This window comes from Jatropha curcas, chromosome 9, assembly GCF_041381405.1.
Source record: "Jatropha curcas cultivar XTBG-Jc1 chromosome 9, XTBG_Jcur_1.0, whole genome shotgun sequence".
NCBI classification, from domain to species: Eukaryota; Viridiplantae; Streptophyta; class Magnoliopsida; order Malpighiales; family Euphorbiaceae; genus Jatropha; species Jatropha curcas.
In genome coordinates this window covers 25,279,334-25,299,691 of record NC_143159.1, presented here as the reverse complement: position 1 = coordinate 25,299,691, position 20,358 = coordinate 25,279,334, and the positions used below count along the sequence as shown (strand labels likewise).

Below are 20,358 nucleotides of genomic sequence, written 5' to 3'. Positions count from 1 at the left end.
GTGCTTCCAGCCTACGCAGTGCTAGGTCGCGACGCGTTTCCAGCCTGCGCAGTCTGCACTCTTTTGGTCATATCTCTCAATATACAAATCCAATTTGGGTGATTCAAAAACCCATGCAAAGCTAACACATAGAGGAACAAATAGCTCTTCTATGACACTTCCTAATTCCCTCATTAAATGGGGTCAAAATCAAGATGAAGTCCTCCCCTGTTTTCAACATAAACTCAATACCTCCCCTGTTTTCTCACCACTACCATTCTCCAACATGAAGCAATATATTGTCTCAATAGCAACACACCACACAAATTCTCATGCAAAGACAATAATAAAAATCAAGAGATATCAAACCTTTACTCCAAAAAGCTTGAGCTCTGTTCTAGCTTCTCTTCTCTACACTCTTTGAACTCCCTTCTCCTATACACATCAAAATTCTTACAACTTATCTACAATATCACTCAAGTAGAGACTGAATAACAATAAGCTGCAAGTAATTCTACTTACTTGGAGAGAATTGAGGTTGCCTAATTGGATGGAGAAGTAAAGGAAATGAAGGAGATGAAGAAGATGAAGATAAAGATGAACAATGGGAAAGTAAAATGATGATTACGGGTAAGTCATCACAAAATCAAGATAAATGATGGAAACTTACTAAATGATACCTCAATTGTCAAAAGGCTATAACTTAATACCCAAGCTTGTTCTTTTAATGCCATTAAATCCTAATCCTTACACTTTGCTCTTTTTCTCTCAATCAAGTAATTCCACTAATAATCCCATTCTACCCCAACCGGGTTTGGTTCAACTCGATTCAACTCGACTCGACTCTATGCAAAGACTCGACTCGGTAGGATGTCACAATTTAGTTCAAGTTATATCTTCATTCAATGTAATTAACAATATGAATATATGGGCCTTCACTAACTCTTTATGGAAATATTGTTTTTCATTTTTGTAGAAGCATTTCGTATGGGAAGAGACTATCACGGTTATGCTGAAAGTGGCCTGGGATAAATTGTGTGCTCTACGGTATGCTAACTTCACTTATAAGATGCGAAAAAATGGTAAGAAGTAGCAGTGTGTGTCTCAGGAGATATGGGAGAGCTGGAAGAAGGCTCGGGAGGATCCAGATTCAAGAGAAAGTGTGAGATATTTGCATGAAACAGGCGCAGTGAGACTGCAGTGATGGAGCAGGACGTTCCCGACACATAGCCAGATCAATCTTTGTTATGGAGACATCTCAATTATTGGTGAGATAATTAGTTATAGTTACAAAATTAACGTTTAATGAAATGACACCATATTATATTATGCATAAAAATTCAGTGTAGGCTGAAAAATATGGTCGTGAGCCCACACCAATGGAGGTGTTCACTTACATTCACACAAAGGACCACGATGGACATACGTTTGTTGACAGATGTGTGATTAGCATTAGTGTAAGTAATAATGAAGTGTTTTTCTATTTATTATGTACTCTTCTTTTACGCGTTCAAGTTCAATAAATCTTACAACTGTAATGTTGATTAATTAATTTGTTATTTTCAGGAGAACTACAGTACAGCTCATAAGCGTATTGTTTCTTCTCAGGCTGGATCGGAAGCTGAGCCGAGAATTGATGAGTTAGCACTGTATCTGGAGGCGGCAGGGGGAAAAAAGAAGGGAAAAGTATATGGCATCGGTCTCAGGCATCACAGTTTTACTGCAGCTCAGCATTTAACGCTCCTCCCGACCATAATGTCGAGGAGATTAATACATTATGGCCTCGTGTTGAAGAGCAGGAGACAGAGAGCTTGCAGAGTTTAGAGCGCATGTAATGCGGATATCCGATTTGCATAGTTCTGGTACTTCTTCCTCCGATTCTCCGCCTGCTATAGATCCACATGTTTCTACTCTGCATCAGCCACCATCTTCTCCTCTTCATCCAGATACTGTCGACAATACCTTGGTCACTCCTGCAAACACTACAGCAGACACTACACTGGATTGTCCAGAAAACCATTACCGTGGATTTGATTTTAGACCATTTTAGCTATTTGTGATTTTTTCATATCCTGTATAGTACATTATATTTACAATTCCTTTTTGGATTCTTATTCTGTAGTGATGTTGATGATGATGCTTGTGATATATATATGTATATTTTTAACATGTGGAAAAAATTGTAGTTTTTAATATTTTTAAATTATATTTTTTTCTTCTAATCAAATTTTGCAACCGACTGAACTGCGACTGCAATATAACCGTTAAATTTAGATTTGCGACCAAATCATAAACCAATTAAATTCAACTTTTGCGACTGATTAGCGACTGACTTTTGATATTTGTGACCACTTTACGATAAGTTTTCAACTGGAAAACAAGACACAAATTAGCGACTGCTTTTCCATAGATTGCAATTGACAGATCGGTCGCTAATTTGCGACCACTAAGTAATTTGATCGCAAAAGAAATTGCGACGAGTACTTTTGCAACGGACTTGTATCCGTCGCAATTTTAATCGTTGAATAAAGTTAGTGACTGATTTCTCAGATTTAGCGACGGATTTGTCAGTCACAAATCTCCGTTTTTTTTATAATGTTAATTGGTATACTTTTATAAATTAAAGTGTTTAATAGATTAAAGTAAAAATTGAGAGTGCCACCAGATTTTTTTCAAAATAAATTAAAAAGGTGAAATTAGCATTGGCCAATACTTAATCCCTAAGGAAAAGGACATGACAAATTCAAATCAATTTGTTTCACCAAGTCAGCGGCAATAATATATATAGATAGCAGTGAATTAAAGCAAAACCCCCAAACACGCAACCTAAAAGCCGTATATTTGCATTAAATTCTCATTCCACATTACCCACCATCTCATTCATTTTATTATACTATATAAGACCATTTCTTTGGCTTTGAAAGTGTCAAAATCGTCCAATTCCTTCTTAATTTGTCTCTTTTCCCATGTCTTTTTCTATTATCCCTCTCTCTTTGACCCGTCAATCATAATTATCATCAAAAGAAAGAAATATAATTAGAGTGTGCTGTTGTTCTTATACATATAATATTCCTTTCCCACCCTCTTCTTGCCTCTTTCAATTTATAAAGAACCTTTCAATGTTTCAAACTCCTAATTGCTTCTTTGCATGATTCATACCTTCTTTTTCTTTTCCCTTCTCTCTCACTCTCTCTCTCTCTGTCTCTGTCTCTCTGTCTCTCTCTCTCTCTATATATATATAAACAATTAATCTCATGCAATATTATTATTATTGCGCCTACAAAATTTTGTCAAGAAGAAAGTTATGGTAGATTTAGAGGATTTCTTATGGGGTTTCTCTATAATTATATCTATTGCCTTTTGCTTTTTTCAAAATCTAAAGAAGGCCATTTCTATGGCCTCTTTATGCCTTAAATCTACGTCTTCTTCTTCATCTTCTCCTTCTTCTTTGTCTTCTCCTCTCTCATGGGTTAGTCAGTTTCAAGGAAATAATAATAAGGCTTCAAAAGAAATTTCAAAGGGTTCGCATGAAACCCAAGTGGGGGAGAAAATATTCATGCAAGAAAATTTGCATTTTGAAGCATATCAAAAGGCTTTGCATGATAATTATTTGTTAAAAGATAACAATAATAAAGAATTAGGAATAGGAAAAGTTGGAAATGTCAAGTTGAAGAAGAGGCCTGCAAGATTGGTTGTGCCAGAATATTGTCCTAACAAATTGGAATTTGGTGAGAAAGATAGAAAATTAGAGAATAAGGAATTTGAAGTTGAAGGGAAATATTTCTGTTTGGCTAGCAAGAAAGGAAGAAGACAGGTCATGGAAGATGGATATGCGGTCATGACAGATATTCTTGGTGATGCAAAGCAGGTATTTATAAATTAATTCATAACTTATTTCTAATTTCTTTTTCTTTCCCTCCAAAAATGCTACCCCAATCTGCATTTTATCTTCATTTTTTTTATCAATAATGTAAGTATATTGAAATAAAATAACGCATATATATAATCGAGCCATTTTCTGTTTATATATATAGAGATAAAAATGATAAAAAAAAATCTGCAATATATATTCTTTTTTTTTTCTTCGATTTTTCCTTTTCCCTCTATTTTTTTGAAAATAAAGTGATATTATAAGTCAGTTTTCGTGCACGAAACTAGCTTTTTAGTACAATCCATGTTTGTGTTCTTTTTAGGAAATTTTCTTTGGATGCTCTATATGCATGGTTAATTTGCTTTATTTCATTATATTAATTATATATATGCAAAGCATTTTTAAGATAAGCGGACTCCAACCGCTGACAGCTGACATCCGCGAGAGTAAATCACCGCCTCTCGGACCCTCGACTGATTCTACCATGGAGGCCAACGATAGATAATAACTCCCTTTTAAGATTAATTTTGTTTTACCTATACAGGCATGTTTTGCTGTGATTGATGGGCATGGAGGGCGAGCAGCAGCAGATTATGTAGCAGAAAATTTAGGAAAGAACATTGTAAAAGCAATGGAAAGTTCAGGAAAGGAAGAAGATGATAATTGTCAATTAGTTGAACAAGCCATTCATGGAGGGTACCTTGTTACAGATAAGGACTTTCTTAGCCAGGTAAAATTAATATATTTTTTCAACTTCAATAATAAAAATACATTGACCAAGTCTCAAGTAATTTAATTATTGTTTGATGGGATTTGAAGTTTGAACTTGTATAACCATATTTTGCACATTTAATGGCAATTGTTACTTACATAGTAAGGAATCATGTGGACAAATTCAACTTGTGTTTTCAAACGTAAATGATGACCTTAGACCATTGATGAAATAAAATATGTTGGTTTAAGTGCTATAATGGAAAGGAAATAATTCACAAATTGACAATTTTGTCTAGTTACTTATTTGATTTTCTTTGATGTTTGGATTTTTTTTTTAATTTTTTACAAAAGTTATTATTTGGATCTTTTTAATTTTTTCTCATTTCATTCACGTTACTTGCAGATGTTTTTATCAAAATTAATAAAAATTAGTTAATATTTTCTATTTTATGTTTTGAAATATTTGTAGTTACCAAAATTACAAGTTAGACCCTTTATATATCTTGTAAGTTGCTGCACATTATGTAAGTGGTGTTTCGTATATAGAGTCTGCTCAGTAATATTAGTTATTTTAATAACTGTTCGCTACTAGCTGACATTTATTTATAGAACAAATTAGAATAATGACAAAAAATAATACTGCTTTCATCTCAAAATATTTTTAAGGTTTTTAAATTTGTATATGTAAACAATTATTTTTTCCATAATCATCTTTATAATTGTATATTAAATGAATGATTTTTATTAATATCTTAATAAGTTAAGGGTAAAAAATAGTAAAATAACTTTTTTTAGACTAAATTTTTAATATGCGTATTTTGTCAAACTATGCAAACAAAATGAGACAGAGGGAGTATTAACTATTTAAACAAAAAATAATGTCAACTATTTAAATAAAAAATAACATTTACTATTTAATTAATTGAGTTTGAGGAAAAAAATTAATGGGTATGATTGTTAAAAAAAATTAATTAATTCTCTGAAACGTTAATGTTTTCATGAAATGTTTTCTCAAACTCTAAAAGCTACTAGAAAACTATATTGCCAAACATTATATAGAGTTTTGACTTGATCCAAACGCTAAAATCTAATTCCAAAGCTTCTGCCAAACAAACATGGCCACAAAGTTTTGCTTGTAATTTATTCTCAGGTATGCTTTCTTTTAGAACAAAACTATATATATATATATATATATATATATAAAATACCGTCCATTCCATAAAGTTATGTAATAGTTATTTTTTAGTATTAGATTAAATAATTTTTTAGCAGTCGAGTATTTGTTTTATAATGTAGGAATTGAAATATATAGAGAGTAATGCAACCTTTCATTCATATTGTAGTAAAGAAGTTTACAGTTAATGATAATTTGAAATTGGATTTTGAATAACAGGGTGTAAGTAGTGGAGCTTGTGCTGCAAGTGTTCTATTCAAGAATGGAGAATTATATGTGGCTAATGTGGGTGATTGTAGAGTAATTTTGAGTAGAAAAGGAGTAGCTGAGACGTTAACAATTGATCATCGACTTAGCAGGGAAGATGAACGCCTTCGCATCGAAAATTCTGTAAGTCTAATTACTTCACCATCTTCATATTTTAGTTACTCTTTGATCTGCAAAATTGCTATAGTTTTGATAAAGCTTGTGTTCTGATTCGGTCTGTCTGTGTTTTCTTAAAAAGAAAAACTTCCAAGTAAATTTTTTTTGTTAATTATCTACATTTCTTGTCTAATAAATTGAATAAAAACTAATTTAATCTTTAATTAAACATTTATCAGGGTGGTTTTGTGCATTACCGGAATGGAATATGGAGAGTTCAAGGTTCACTTGCCATTTCTAGAGCTATTGGAGACTCACATTTGAAAGATTGGATCATTTCTGATCCTGAGATTAAAAGGCTACCACTAACTTCTGATTGTGACTTCTTGATAATGGCTTCTGATGGATTGTGGGATAAGGTACACAAATATGCATATATTCTTACATATATCTTTTATTCACTGGAGGCAAAACTGAAGATTATATAACAGGGTTCTCTCTAAAATTAGTGAAATTATATATCGTGAATGGGGATTCAGAACTTGATTAGATCTCTCGTGCTAATTTAATTATTTTAGTAGTCGTTAGCTGTTTGAGTAGTTTTTTATAAGTTAACTTTTTATAAAATGCTACCTTAACTTTTAAAAACCAATTCAAACTCTAGTTTACTGAATATTATAAAAAATAGTAAAAGTTACTTAAAAAAACTGTTGCCGAACGTAGCCCTAATCACGTTGGATTGACTTATGAACATAGTTTAACCTATAAAAATAAATAGAAGATGATAAGTGTAAAAATTTATGCTCGATCACAAATTAATTTTTGTAAAAGAATACTGAACTATATTTGAAAAATTTACAATTATAACGAGACCTTTTAAAATAAGTTGTTTTGCTCTAAAATTAAAAAGCAATTTGTATTGTTCTCATTTCCAACAAAAAATATTCAATTTTCCATTTTCTAGCTTCAAGAAAAACCCAAGATAGAGAAAAAAATTCTTGAATCTTTAGGAACTAATCAAGTAAAATTGTTAATCTATGACAATTTGCAGGTGGATGTGCAAGAAGCAGTTGATGTAATTTCAAGAGACAAGAATTCAGTTGAGTCTTGCAAAAAGCTTGTAGACATGTCTTTTAGCAGAGGCAACATGGATGATATTACTGTGATGGTAATAAACCTTCAAAATTTCATGGCAAATTAATGGTGTTGTTAATTAATTATTATTGGTTTTATTCAACAATGTATATATATTTAGAAATTATTTCTTCATTTAATTGTTTGTGGGAAAGAAATTTTCAATTGAGAGTGGACCTTTTTGTAAATCTAGCAAAGAATTTTGCAAGGTAAAAATTAGAATTCAACTACAATAAATAGAACAGAACTTCAGATTTTGATGGCTATTACACAGAGAAAAAAAAAATTTTTTTATGATCTTTTTTTCAATTGTTATTGTTTTTTATTTGAATTGTATTGTTTTGTTTTTATTTTATTAGTATTTGAATAAGCATACGCATGTCGTTTCTTATTGTAGATACTTGTTATTGAATTTATATTTTTTTATTATTTACCGACCATTGTATATATTCTTATTATATTTTTTAAGGAAATATTCCTATTATATTTAATATACAGTATTTAATATATTATATAAATTCTTATTTTATCAAATTGAATTATTACCTTCTTTAAATATTTAATATGTGCGTTATTTAGTATGTAATATAATTTTTTATTTTATTTTGTAGGGTTTAGATTTAAATAGAAAATTAATATAACCAATCAAAATTAAATTACCTTTATTTTTTAACATATTAAATAATATCACTTGAGATATTTATATAAATATAAAAATAGAAGCACATTCGTGTACATGTCATAATATTAAAACATTAATTTGCTGAGGTGGTAAAAGAAATAATTTATTGTTCAATCCCTACTAAACACACCTATAGGGAGAGATAAAGAGTCTTAACTGTGACTAAGTTCCGAGCCGGATTAGGCGGTCCTTAGTAATAAGGTCCGGGTACTGGTGGTTTACAAAAAAAAACAAAAAAAAAAAAAATTTAATGTGCTAAATTGACAAGGAAAACGTTTTTATATTATTTTTTTAATTTTACTTCTTTAATTTAAACATTAATTGAGATAATATTTGTATTAATTTCATTAATAATATTAGATATTCTTTAGTTTTTTCAATAATTAACTAACGCTTAATTATAATTTTGTGTTTGAAATCTCTAAAATTTTCTATTTTAGTGTCTCAACGAAAAATTTTTACAATCAAATGTCTGAACCCAAAAAAATTTTCAATCAATGTCTCGAGCTTACATAACATTTTGTTGGAATACAAACAGAAAATGTTTGACCAACTGAATATTCAAAAATAAGCTGCACAGGACCATAGTTAGAGCATCTTCAATGTAACTATGGATTGCTATAATTTATTTGTCACAACTGAAAAACTGGAAATTAAAAACAAAAACCTTCTCTAATATTATTGTCTGTTTAATCTGTTAGTTTGATGTGTCAGAAAAAAAATAGACACTGTCCGTCACGCTCTCTATTTTCAGAGGATCTGTTAGATATGTGACTTAGCTATTTATTCTTTTTTTTCCTATTTATTCATTTCTTTTCTTATTTTTTTATTTTCCTTTTACACCTTCTATTTTATTTGCTTCAGACTTTTTCTTGCACTGAAACAGATTTTTTCTTTTTGTCCCCGGATCTAGTATTTGCTATTGATTAGTGCTTCCTGAACTTTATTTTTTATTTATGTTGTTTGGTGGCAGAGGCAAATATCTGTGGTGCAAATTGAGTACAATGAAAGCATATTAGCCTTTTAGTTTCTCATTTCTTACTGCTGAAATTCTTCTAGTTTAATGGTACAAATTGTGTTGTTGCTTTTGGTGTAATAATATTGAACTATTTTGCTTATGTTGGAATTGCATATTTTGATATAAGGTTTTCTTTTCTATATTTTGATTCTCAATATATTTAAATAGATTTAATGTATTTCCTTTTTGATTGTGTTTTGAAATTTTTTATTGGAGTTTCTCATGCTAGATTTTGTTGGGATTACAACTTATCCCGAGTGGGGCCCATGGAAAATACCGGTGATAAAAGTAAAATAAAATTACTATTACCACATATACCTCCAATAATTACGTATTGGAGATTGACGATCGAATCCACCAGAAATAATAACCACGGTAAAAATTAAATAATTACCGTAAATGCCAGATGAAAAATAAGAACACCAAGATTTACGTAGTTCACCCTTCAACTGTTATAGGTTACGTCCACGGACAAAAACTCCGAATAATTCTTCTACTAAAAATAGTAGGTACAAAAGAGATTACAAAAATAGTGGCACTCTAAGTGTTTCCCAAAAACATCCCAAAATAATTTCCTTACTATTTTCTCTCTTTTCCAAGTTTAGGAACCCTTTCCTAAAATTTTCTACACTTAACTGGATCCTTTCGTTTTATGTTTTTGTACATCTGTTTAAGGAAATAGGAGAAGGGGATGTGTTATTAACGCGTCCACCAAATGGACGTGTTAATCACGCATCCACTTTTTTTTTCTTTTGTTTTTTCTTTTTTTGGCATCGTCCTTTGAACAACAAAATAAACGAGCTCCTTTTTTTCTTTGTTCAAACTTTGTGTGTGGGTCCACAACACCACACATCTTCTTCCTTTTTTTTTCTTTCAAACTTGTGTGGGTCCCACTTGTCGGAGGGACCCCACAACAGATTTTGTTGGCCTTTTTGATTAATTGATATGTATAATGCAAACTATGCAAAAACATGGCAAATGGAACTTGTAAAATGAGATTTAAACATTAGTCTGTTGTTTGTAGTGTTCATAGGTGAAAAGTCGAAGAAAACACGGTCAAATTCAATTTTGAAACCAAAAAAAAAAAAAAAACTGGGTTTGCATATGTTTGACGCTGTTCTTTGTTTATATTTAATTGTTCTTCGTTTGTATTTGGTTGATGGTCATTTGTTGCGGCAACTCTCTGTTGGGTTTGTTTTTAGTTTATTGTATTTAATTTTAGGTTTAATTTTAATTACATATAATTTTGAAAAATAAAATACACATCATCAGAATTTCTAATATAACGAGGAAGTATTAGAGAGCCATTTTTTCAAATTTAACATCTACAAATACACATTCAGTTATATTACTATCCACAACTTCTATTTATTAAGACACATTAATCACAATTCATGATTACATCGGAGATGCTCTTAGACCGCCATATCGGATTTACATGTGCAAATGATTGGACTATAAAATGAAAATATTAAATTATTTTAATAGCCTTACAATGAGAATTCACGCTCCTTATATGGCAGATCGAGGGCCGAGAAACTAGGGTTCCAAATAAAAAATAAAATTAAAAAAACGGGAATAGAGGGGATGAAGATTCTCCGATGAGTGCAGGGCACTAGAGGCGCAACCATTGAGGATGTCATTAATTAATTTATTGGAGGAAACGGATAGACAAATGGATTTGCTGTTATTATAACTTGTTTGAATTTGGTTTACGTGAGAAAGAAAGTTATCCCAGGTGGAATAAATACAAAGTTAGAATTTTATTTATGATACAAGATATTGTAACTTAAGCTTACTGGTAATATGATAAATCTTCTCATTTATATAAGGAGTGAAAGTTTTCGAATTCGAGTTCTCTGGATTACAGTTGATTTTCAAAAAATATATAAATAAAGTAATTATTTGATAAATATTAATTTTTTTATGTACAACAAAAAAGTAATCTCTATTATAATGTACAATAATAAAGCAACCCGTTTCCACCTATGTTTGTAAAAAAAAAAAAAGAAATGGTAAAGTTTTTTTTTTTGTCTTCAGCATTATATATATATATATATATATATATATATATATATATTTACAAATTAATTCCATTTCGTAAATATAATTTGGTGAGCTTGGCGAATTTCCGAAAAAAAATTAAACTCTCAAAAGACTATTACCAACATATATACAAACTCTAAAGCTCTAAATCCCATAAAAATCTAACATTTTGCAATATTATACCTGCTGCAATGAAGGGTCAAATTTATAGGAAGAGATGGCTGTTGGAACGCAGCTATCTGATACAGTTAGCTCTCTTGAAAGAGATGGCGAGACCCGAAGCGATAGCTAGAAAGAATGCGATGGAGGAGAAGGATTTGCAGCATTTTATTTCTCTCTCGTCCTGTTAAGTATTTAAAGTTTAAACCTATTATTTTTGATTTAAAACAAAATATAAATAAAAAGCTGACCTCTTTGACAGGTAACCGGTTATAAGTTGTTTTTCGAACTTAAAAGTAAGACTCAGCTGCGAGTGACGTGAATTGACACCACGTTACCCTAGCACGCACCAGCTTATTTTTAATTCAAAACCCTAGCTGTAATTGCTCATTGGATATTGTCCTAAACCTTGCCCAATTTGGCGCTTTTGGGTTTGGTGGCTCTGAACAAAAAATCTTTAAGGCAACAGCTTCAGCTTCCGACTCTGATATTCGTAAGAAAAAAGAGGTCTTTAATGGCAGAAGTGAAAGTTATAACTTTAGGAGGTAAGGGTTCGTCTCTTTCATCCTCTTCCGTCTACGCTGTCGCCACCGGCCAAGCACAATTACGTAATGATTCATCGGCAATCGATAGACTACTCTCTGATCAAGACCCTCCACCGTCTCTTAAACCATTTCAAATCCCCTTTCTCAAATCCTTGACCCCTCTCGAAATCCGCGCCTCTCTCACCTTTCTTCTTAACAAGCTCCTTCTGTTGTCCAATTCCACCAGCATTCGTACTTTTCTTCCCAATCTGATTTGTGAAATCCTAAATTCGAAATTTGAGACTGGGAATTTCAACTCAATTGAGTTGACTGAGAAGGAATGTATTGCAGTAGAGAAATCGTCTGCTCAGGTGTTCGGAGTTTGTTCCATTCTGGACCATGAATCTGCGGCTTTGGCTTCAGTTGTGGATGCTGTTGCTGCTTTGTCGTGTGAGGCAGCTAAGGGTGATGTGTCCGCGTTTAGTTCCATGGACACTGGAGATGGCTATGTTGACAAGGAAGGTATTGGGGTTGCTGGAGACATGAAAGTATTGCTTAATGGGTCTAAGCTGGTGGGTAAAGTACAGAATGATGCGTTTTCTAAGATTCCAAAGATTAATGGAAGATTGAGGGAAGTGGTGAAGTCAGTGCATTCTGTATCGCGGGTCGCATTGAATTCTCGCGAGGAAGTCTATGAAGGCGACGCCATCCCAGCTGTAATAGCATTAGCTGCTGCGCTTCAGAACTTGGGAAAGAGTAGTTTGTGTCGGGCGAAAATTAATTTGGAATCAGTGGGAAATGAGAGTTTGAAAAACAGTTTGCTAACTAGGTTTGAAAGCAAATGTCCTAATGAGAATGTGTTAAGAAATGCTTATAAGCTGGCTTTGGATTCAGATTTTGAAGAGGATAATGGGAAATTTGTGCACGAAGTGAATGCATTGTTGGGGACTGTGTGGAGGATCGTTGCCTGGGAGGGTATCACAGCATTTGTGGCTCTTGAAGGTGGAGAGCTGATGAGTGTAAAGGCCGCTGAAGTAATTGACGTAAATGGGAGGGATGAGAAGGTGGCGAAGAAGGGTGAGAAGAAGAAGAAAAAGGCCCTTTTGGGTAAAGGGACTAGCTTGATTGTACAGTTAATTAAGGACAGGTTGCAGAGCAAGGGAGAGGATTCCAGTGACGGTTTGCAGGTTTTGGAAAAATGGGTTGAGGATCTTTTGTTGTTTTTTGATCCAAAAGAACCAGAATTTGATGTGATGGTACAGAAAGTGAAAGAGATTGTGGAAAGCAATGAGAGTAGGAGACTTCCCAAACTTCCGAAGGTAACAGATTATGTTTGGAATTTACTGCTTTTATTTATCATTTATTGTTGAAAAGTAAATAACATATTTGGTGTAAGTACTAGACGTTGATGATGGTCCCCATCAAGCATGGTTTGGGGCATCGGATTTAAAAATGAAAAATTACGCAAGAGGGAGAATGCTGGGTATTTAAGTATAATGAGTAATTCCATTCAATGGGAATGCTGTTACATGACTTAACAATGAAGATAATGAGATTGAATGTTGGAAAAAAAAAAAATTGTCTGCCACATTGATGTTTGACTTATCATCCTCAGAATATCATCTCTTTTATAGTAAACCACCAATTGTAGACTGCCTATGGTTGTCCATTATTGTTTGCGAAAGCTATGCTCAATAGACACAGGGGAAAGCATTGTGCTTATAAGAGTCAATTTAGTATTGAGGTTGATACTGTTTTTCTGGACAAGCACATTTTTAGATCTGGGAAAAAAAAAATTGGTAGTGCTCTTAGTTGATTTGAAGCTTTTAAGAACCAGAATCGGTGTAACCTTAAAAACAAACTTAATGCCTCTAATTAATATTTCAACCTAATGCTTTTTTCAACAACTCAAACTCAAATCACTGGAACCACACCATCTTGTAAGATTTTGCAAAGAATATCCTGTCCTTTACAATTAATCCAATTATACATACTTTATATGCTATGTTGATGATAATTATTGTTATGGGAACTGTAACTGGGACAGTTCGAGTTCTGAATGTTTGGATTAATATTTATGAGTCTATTTTATCCTGTGTTAATTTTCTGTAAATTATTTCTTGTTTTTCTTCAATAGAATCTAACATACTTATCTGTGAATATTGTGTAAATATTAGGGGACTCGTGATTTTGCCAAAGAGCAAATGGCAATTAGAGAGAAAGCATTTTCAATAATAACAGATGTCTTCAAGAGGCATGGCGCCACAGCCTTAGACACTCCTGCATTTGAATTGAGAGAGACTCTTATGGGGAAATATGGGGAGGATTCAAAATTGATTTATGATCTTGCTGACCAGGTAAATTGGGTATATTTGTTAATTCAAGTGACCTCATGTTTGCTGTTAGTTACTGTGTTGCTGTTATTTTTTAATTATTCATTAGCATTTTAGTGTTATTGTTACAACTTTTAATTATTGTTGCTTTTAGATATATTTGTGTGCATGTTAAGGCCTTTGCATTTCAATTTTTGAAACAAGAATATGTTAGGGGAGCAAGTGAAGTTTGTTTCCAGTCAAATATATTTAGATAATTTAGGCTTCACTTGTTTCATGGAAAATAATTTGCCTCTAAGAAAATATTTTCCAAGTAAACATTTTCAAAAGAAGTCATTCTATGCTTTTTCCCTGGTAATATTGAAAATTAGTTGGAAAACTTAATAATGCTTGTACTTTCTTGTTAAATATGATAAAAAATATATAAAAAAATGTCATACTGCCAATGTTCAACAATGATGGGTGGTGACTGCAAGTGAAGGTAATGGTAACCATCAATGATCAGTTGATTAATGGATGTGTGTTTATGTGTTGTTCTTTTACTATAATGAGTTTGAAGTTCAGAAATGACTTACTCCTTAAAAAGAGGAAGTTATCTCCTTGAAAATGATTTAGTATTATCATTGACAAAATATTTTCCATTGACCAATGTCCCTAAATGCTTCAAAAGCCAGAAATTAGAAAAATATTTTTTGAGAGACAAATGGAGCCTTCAAGTTAACTTGTGCTTTAGATTTAGCCTGTTTTAGGCTCTCAGTTGTGTTTAGCCTTTTCTTTTGTGATTGAAATAGTTAAATGAATTCGTAATTGACTATTATAAATGTCATTCTCATGCTAGGCTTTTTCATGTTGGGTTCATTTTCCACTTCAACTTGCTATATCTATGTATGTTTATATATTTATTTTTGTGCTTCCTTCCCTATGTTGGCTGCTGTTGGCTCCATTTTATCCATATATGTCTATTTAGTTGATTATGTTAAGGGGGGAGTCTAGGTAATTATTTGTAGTTGTCATGTCTTTGTGTTAATTTATTTTTACCACATGTTGCAGGGTGGAGAGCTTTGTTCTTTGCGGTATGACTTAACTGTTCCATTTGCAAGGTATGTGGCTATGAATGGTATCACATCCTTTAAAAGGTATCAAATAGCTAAAGTGTACAGAAGAGATAACCCATCTAAGGGAAGATACCGTGAATTTTACCAATGTGATTTTGATATTGCTGGCCAATATGAAGAAATGGGACCAGATTTTGAGATTGTTAAGATTTTGACAGAGTTGCTTGATGAGCTTGACATTGGAGATTATGAGGTAATTCTTGCGAAATGGTTTTCCCCATCCTTGTTAGAATTAGATATACTCAAGAAAAATTGAGTTTCTGATAGTATTTGATAATGCTAATCCTTTCAAATGTATATAACTGTTATTACATTAGAGATCAGCAGATAGCATAACTATGAAATCATGAATTTTATGGATTCTTAAAAGACAATAAAATCAAATTAGAATCCTGTAAAAGATTTAAAGCATATGCTTTTTACTAACTCAGACAAATACAAATCTATTGATACATTGAATTGTGGCTAATGCAGTACCAACAGAATCCAAGCTTATTTGATATTTCTTTGCTTTTCTTTGCATATTCTGGCTCAGAATTTGTTGAGAAGTGCTAGTCAATTTGTTCATTGCATTTTTTGATAGCTTTGTGGGAGATAAATGGGAGCTATTAAAGCATTTTAAGTACTCACTCAACTGGTTTTCATCTCATGTGACAGGTTAAATTGAACCATCGAAAATTGTTGGATGGCATGCTAGAAATTTGTGGAGTGCCATCTGAAAAGTTCCGTACTATTTGTTCAAGTATTGACAAACTAGACAAGCAATCCTTTGAGCAAGTAAAAAAAGAAATGGTAAGAGCATTGAGAATACAGATCCAATCTTGATATTTATTTGTTAAGTTCATTAAGAAAAGCTCAATTTTTGTAATTTTATACTATTGAGTCCCTATATAGTAATTATCCTTAAGAATGTTTTTGATAATTCACAAATACTTAATGGAAAAACTAACCATGGGATCTTATAGTATAGCAGAATTATAATGCAAGGACTAAATAGTGTAATTTTGAAAACCGAGGTCCTTACTAGTATATTTGAGCAAAATCTAGGGACTATATAGTAATTACCCCTTTTTATCCCTTATCCTGATTCTCTGTTATTTATTTATTTGTATTCCTGCTAGCTTTTCATTCTTTATTATGTTGGTTGATGAATGGTGACTTTGTTTCGCTTTATTTAATGAATTAATAATTTCATGCATATTCTTAGCTGATTATTTCACATTATTTTATATTTTATTTTTTATTTTCGAATTATATGATTTTTTAAAGTCTCTGTAGGTTGAGGAGAAGGGATTGAGTTTTGAGACTGCAGACAAGATTGGCACATTTGTGAAGGAAAGGGGACGACCTAGGGAATTATTATCAAAGCTTAAACAAGAGGGCAGTGAGTTTTTGGGCAACGCATCTTCTAAACGTGCATTGGATGACTTGGAAATTTTATTTGGTGCTCTAGAGAAGTCAAAGTGTGTTGACAAAGTGGTTTTTGACTTGAGTCTTGCTAGAGGGCTTGATTATTATACTGGAGTCATATTTGAAGCTGTTTTTAAAGGGACTACACAGGTAAAATTTCATTTATGCTTCTGGATATTTATACTAATCATAGTGAATTAGTATAATGCCTGTTGAAGATTTTAGCATAAAATTATACTCTCCTCATCTCTTCACTTTGTAAACCTACTATTTCATTCTATGGGGGTTTGGAGTTGTCGGGGTTTTCTTCTTTTTTTTTTTTTTTTTTTTTTTTTTTTTTTTATCTTCTGCACCGGAGAAACATTGTTTTGTCTGTGGCATTGTGATGAAGATATTGGTGGCAATCAAAAATTGACTTGGTGGTCAATGTTACATTGATTGTTGATAAATGGTGGTATTGATTTTAGTATTAGTGGTTGCAGGTGCTACTTTATGCATATGGCAGTAGTAGAATTGTGGCTGAGAAATATTGATGTTTGCTTCAGTGGTTTTCTGAATGATGTTAAATGGAACTTCTAAAGGTTTGTAAAATTGTTTGAGACCAAGTTAGTTAATGATACATTTTGAGGCCATCTAATAGAGGAAAAAAGTACGAAAAATAGGCTGAAAATTCTTCATTTACTCTTTAATGGAGTGGGAGTAAGGGTTCTCAGGTTCAAGCCCCTCCACCATCCTTTCATACGGTGGGAGGCTTAATCATTTTTGTGAGATTTGGGAAAGGGGGAGGACAGCCTCCCCTTTTTTGCAGCCTACAGCTGGTCATGGCCTATGAGGACTATTCTCAACCTAATATTAATATATATATATATATATATATATATATTCACTCTCTTTTAGAAAGTTGTTATTGCAGCTTCTGGGTTCCTGCTTGACTAGTTTTTTGTTCTATCAGATAATAGAATTAGAGAAGTTTTGACTCCTTTAAGAGGAAGAAATCAAGTTACCAGTCTTTGATGGTGACTCTGGCTTCTTTGACTAGCTACTCAGATTGAGAGCGGTGCTGATCTGTCACAAAATTTTAGTACTAATGATTTTGCTCAGGGGATTTATCGGCAGCCTAGCCTAATTACAGTGCTAGTATGCAGCTTCTCTTATTTGATGCACAATACTGGAATTAACTTGTAAATAAGATGCAGGCACTACCCTTTATTACCTCCCTAAATCTAAATATGGCTGATTTATCTTATTATTTCTCTGTTATACTCTTCCAATTTCCTTATTTCTATTTATTTTGTTCCTATTAATAATGCAAGCACAGCTCTGATTTTGTTCCTAGAATTGTATGATTAACTTATTGATAACTCAGGTTGGTTCCATCGCTGCTGGAGGAAGATATGACAACCTTATAGGAATGTTTGGTACAAAGCAGGTTCCAGCTGTGGGAGTCAGTCTTGGAATTGAGCGAGTATTTACCATAATGGAGCAGGTTGTAAAGGACCGGAACCAGGTGATAATGACATTTCATGTGACTTCTGTGTATATAATCTGAATGTTAGCTAATTTTTGTGTTAGATGATGAACCACTGAGCTAGTAACAACCATGCCACTTTTAGATTGACTATATGATAAAATTATTTTAGGCGATCCTAATTAAATATGTTTTACACTTGATCACTATCTTCGGCATTCAAAATCAGGGATGATCATGGTTCACTGAACCCAGTATTTGATAAAACAAATTGAGGTACTTAATGACAGTCTGTACTAGCAGTAATAGTGGAATGTTTTTAATATATTTTTGATCAGTTAACTGGAGATTTTGGAAAGGAGAAATCTGTAATGGAATTGAAAATATGAGGAACATAAGAAAACGCAAACTATAATTGGACCAAGTGCTTTGGTTAGCCTTCTTTGCACAACTCTATTCCAAGGTTATATTTATTCTTCTACTTGACAATTCCTTTGCAGTGTAGTCTTCAAAAGATTAAAAGCCATATCACACAAGTGTCATATCCTAGCAGAATTAACTACATCTCATTAACTTAATTTTATTTACAAAGATCCTTACTCCTTATTAAAATTTCTTGAACTTTTTCTTATTTTGAACTTTTTCTTATTCCATTGTTTCAACATTGTGACGAACTATTAAGATGCATCCATATTTTGGTTTATTTTTAAATTTTAAATTTCTTTCTGTTAATGCCCAAATGGTTGAAAAAGTTATGCCTTTTGATTTCAGAATTCAGATCTGCAAGAGTGAAATAACATATGAATTTGTCAATTCCATCCAAAATGGAACTCGATCTTTAATGTAATGGCACAAAGTTTTCTGGTTCACTCTTTGTTAAGTAAAACTATATTAACAGATAATCAACTGATGTAATTCTTGTATGGATTTGCTATTGTTAAAAAGCTAATGAATTTTTGGTTTTTGTCTATTCGTCATGTTCAGATATTTATTCAATCGTATAACAAATTGAACTGATGAATCTTGTTCTTTTGGGTGTTGGCAGACAACTCGACCAACTGAAACCCAAATTCTGCTGAGCATACTAGGGGATAAAAGTAAACTATCTTTAGCTGCAGAGCTCGCTAGTGAGTTGTGGGGTGCCAAGTTGAAAGCAGAATACATTGTGAGTACAAGGTTCAGTAAGCACATTGACCGTGCAAAAGAGTCTAGAATTCCCTGGATGGTACTCGTGGGTGATAAGGAGCTAGAGAAAGGGATTGTAAAAATAAAGAACCTCGAAACCACAGTTGAAGAAGAGGTCCCTAGAAGTACATTTGTTGATGAACTTAGGAGACGATTGAGCCTATGAAAATCTCACCTGCTCAACACAAAATCGAACCATTGTTCTGTTCTAACACTAAATCATCACAGCCTCCACTGTGTCATATATGATATGCTTCACACAGGTATTTTATATAATTTTAGTGGGTATATTGCGAAATGTGGTATTTATATACCAAAAAGATCGAAAGCCTTATGTTGCAATTATGTCACTTCTGCTCTTTATTCTTTAACGAAATTGCAATAGCTTCCTCCCTTTTTTGACAAAAGGGTGAGAATCTGTGAACCGGTCAATACAATTTGATAAAAGAATGTTATTTTCTTCATAGTTGACATTTGAGCTTTGAGCTGTTGGTTGACAGACTTTGTTTTGCCATTCTCTTTTCATTTTTTTTTTTTTTTTTTTTTGCCCCTTTTGCAGTTGTCAATTTTGTTACACTATCATCTAACTGTTATAGTGATCAGTCACTTTGCAATGGTACCTAATTTTGAAGGTTACAGTAATATTTTGATTTGCGTTTTCTTGTTAAATTTTTAGTGAGTTGCTCAAATTAGGTGAAGGTGAGGGTGACTTTCGATGTACTAGTTTTAGTTTACTGATCAAAATTCTAATTTCTCCAATTATTAAATTTTTTTTAATCATTTTTTAGGGTAATATTTCTGAGGATGGAAACTGAAATCATATTGTTAATGTGAAGTTCACACCAGGGCTCCTGCCAGAGAAAATTGGGATGACTTTCTCACAATGTGAAATTGACGTTAAGGTCCTCAATTTTTGTTAGGTCGAGTTTGAATGGCCGAACTCTTTTCCAATCTTGGCCGAATCTGTTTGGTTGTAACATTAAAAATTATTTAAAACTAGTAAAACTTTTAATTTATAGGATTTAAAATATTTGCAGTTATAGAAATTTTATATTTTAAATTTATTGTTAAATATGAGGAAAAATGTATAGAAATAATAAATTGTGATAGTAGCCGGTGATTGATTGTAAATGATAAAAATATATTGGGGGTAAACGATATAAATAAAACTATGTATATTTTT

At 32.3% G+C, this 20,358-nt stretch overlaps 2 protein-coding genes across 2 annotated transcripts; both read left to right on the top strand.

Moving 5' to 3' along the window:
- Positions 1–2,963: 2,963 nt before the first annotated feature.
- On the top strand, positions 2,964–7,529 carry LOC105637928 (putative protein phosphatase 2C 74). The gene is made up of 5 exons (XM_012221613.4): positions 2,964–3,847; positions 4,395–4,580; positions 5,958–6,128; positions 6,341–6,520; positions 7,153–7,529. Exons 1-5 carry the CDS (start codon positions 3,284–3,286, stop codon positions 7,300–7,302), a joined length of 1,251 nt encoding a protein of 416 aa, XP_012077003.1. The 5' UTR covers positions 2,964–3,283; the 3' UTR covers positions 7,303–7,529.
- A 3,960-nt stretch (positions 7,530–11,489) lies between these two features.
- LOC105637919 (Class II aaRS and biotin synthetases superfamily protein) lies at positions 11,490–19,674 on the top strand. The gene is made up of 7 exons (XM_012221600.4): positions 11,490–12,983; positions 13,842–14,021; positions 15,048–15,305; positions 15,770–15,904; positions 16,391–16,672; positions 17,889–18,029; positions 19,036–19,674. Exons 1-7 carry the CDS (start codon positions 11,655–11,657, stop codon positions 19,339–19,341), a joined length of 2,631 nt encoding a protein of 876 aa, XP_012076990.1. The 5' UTR covers positions 11,490–11,654; the 3' UTR covers positions 19,342–19,674.
- The last annotated feature ends 684 nt before the right edge of the window (positions 19,675–20,358 follow it).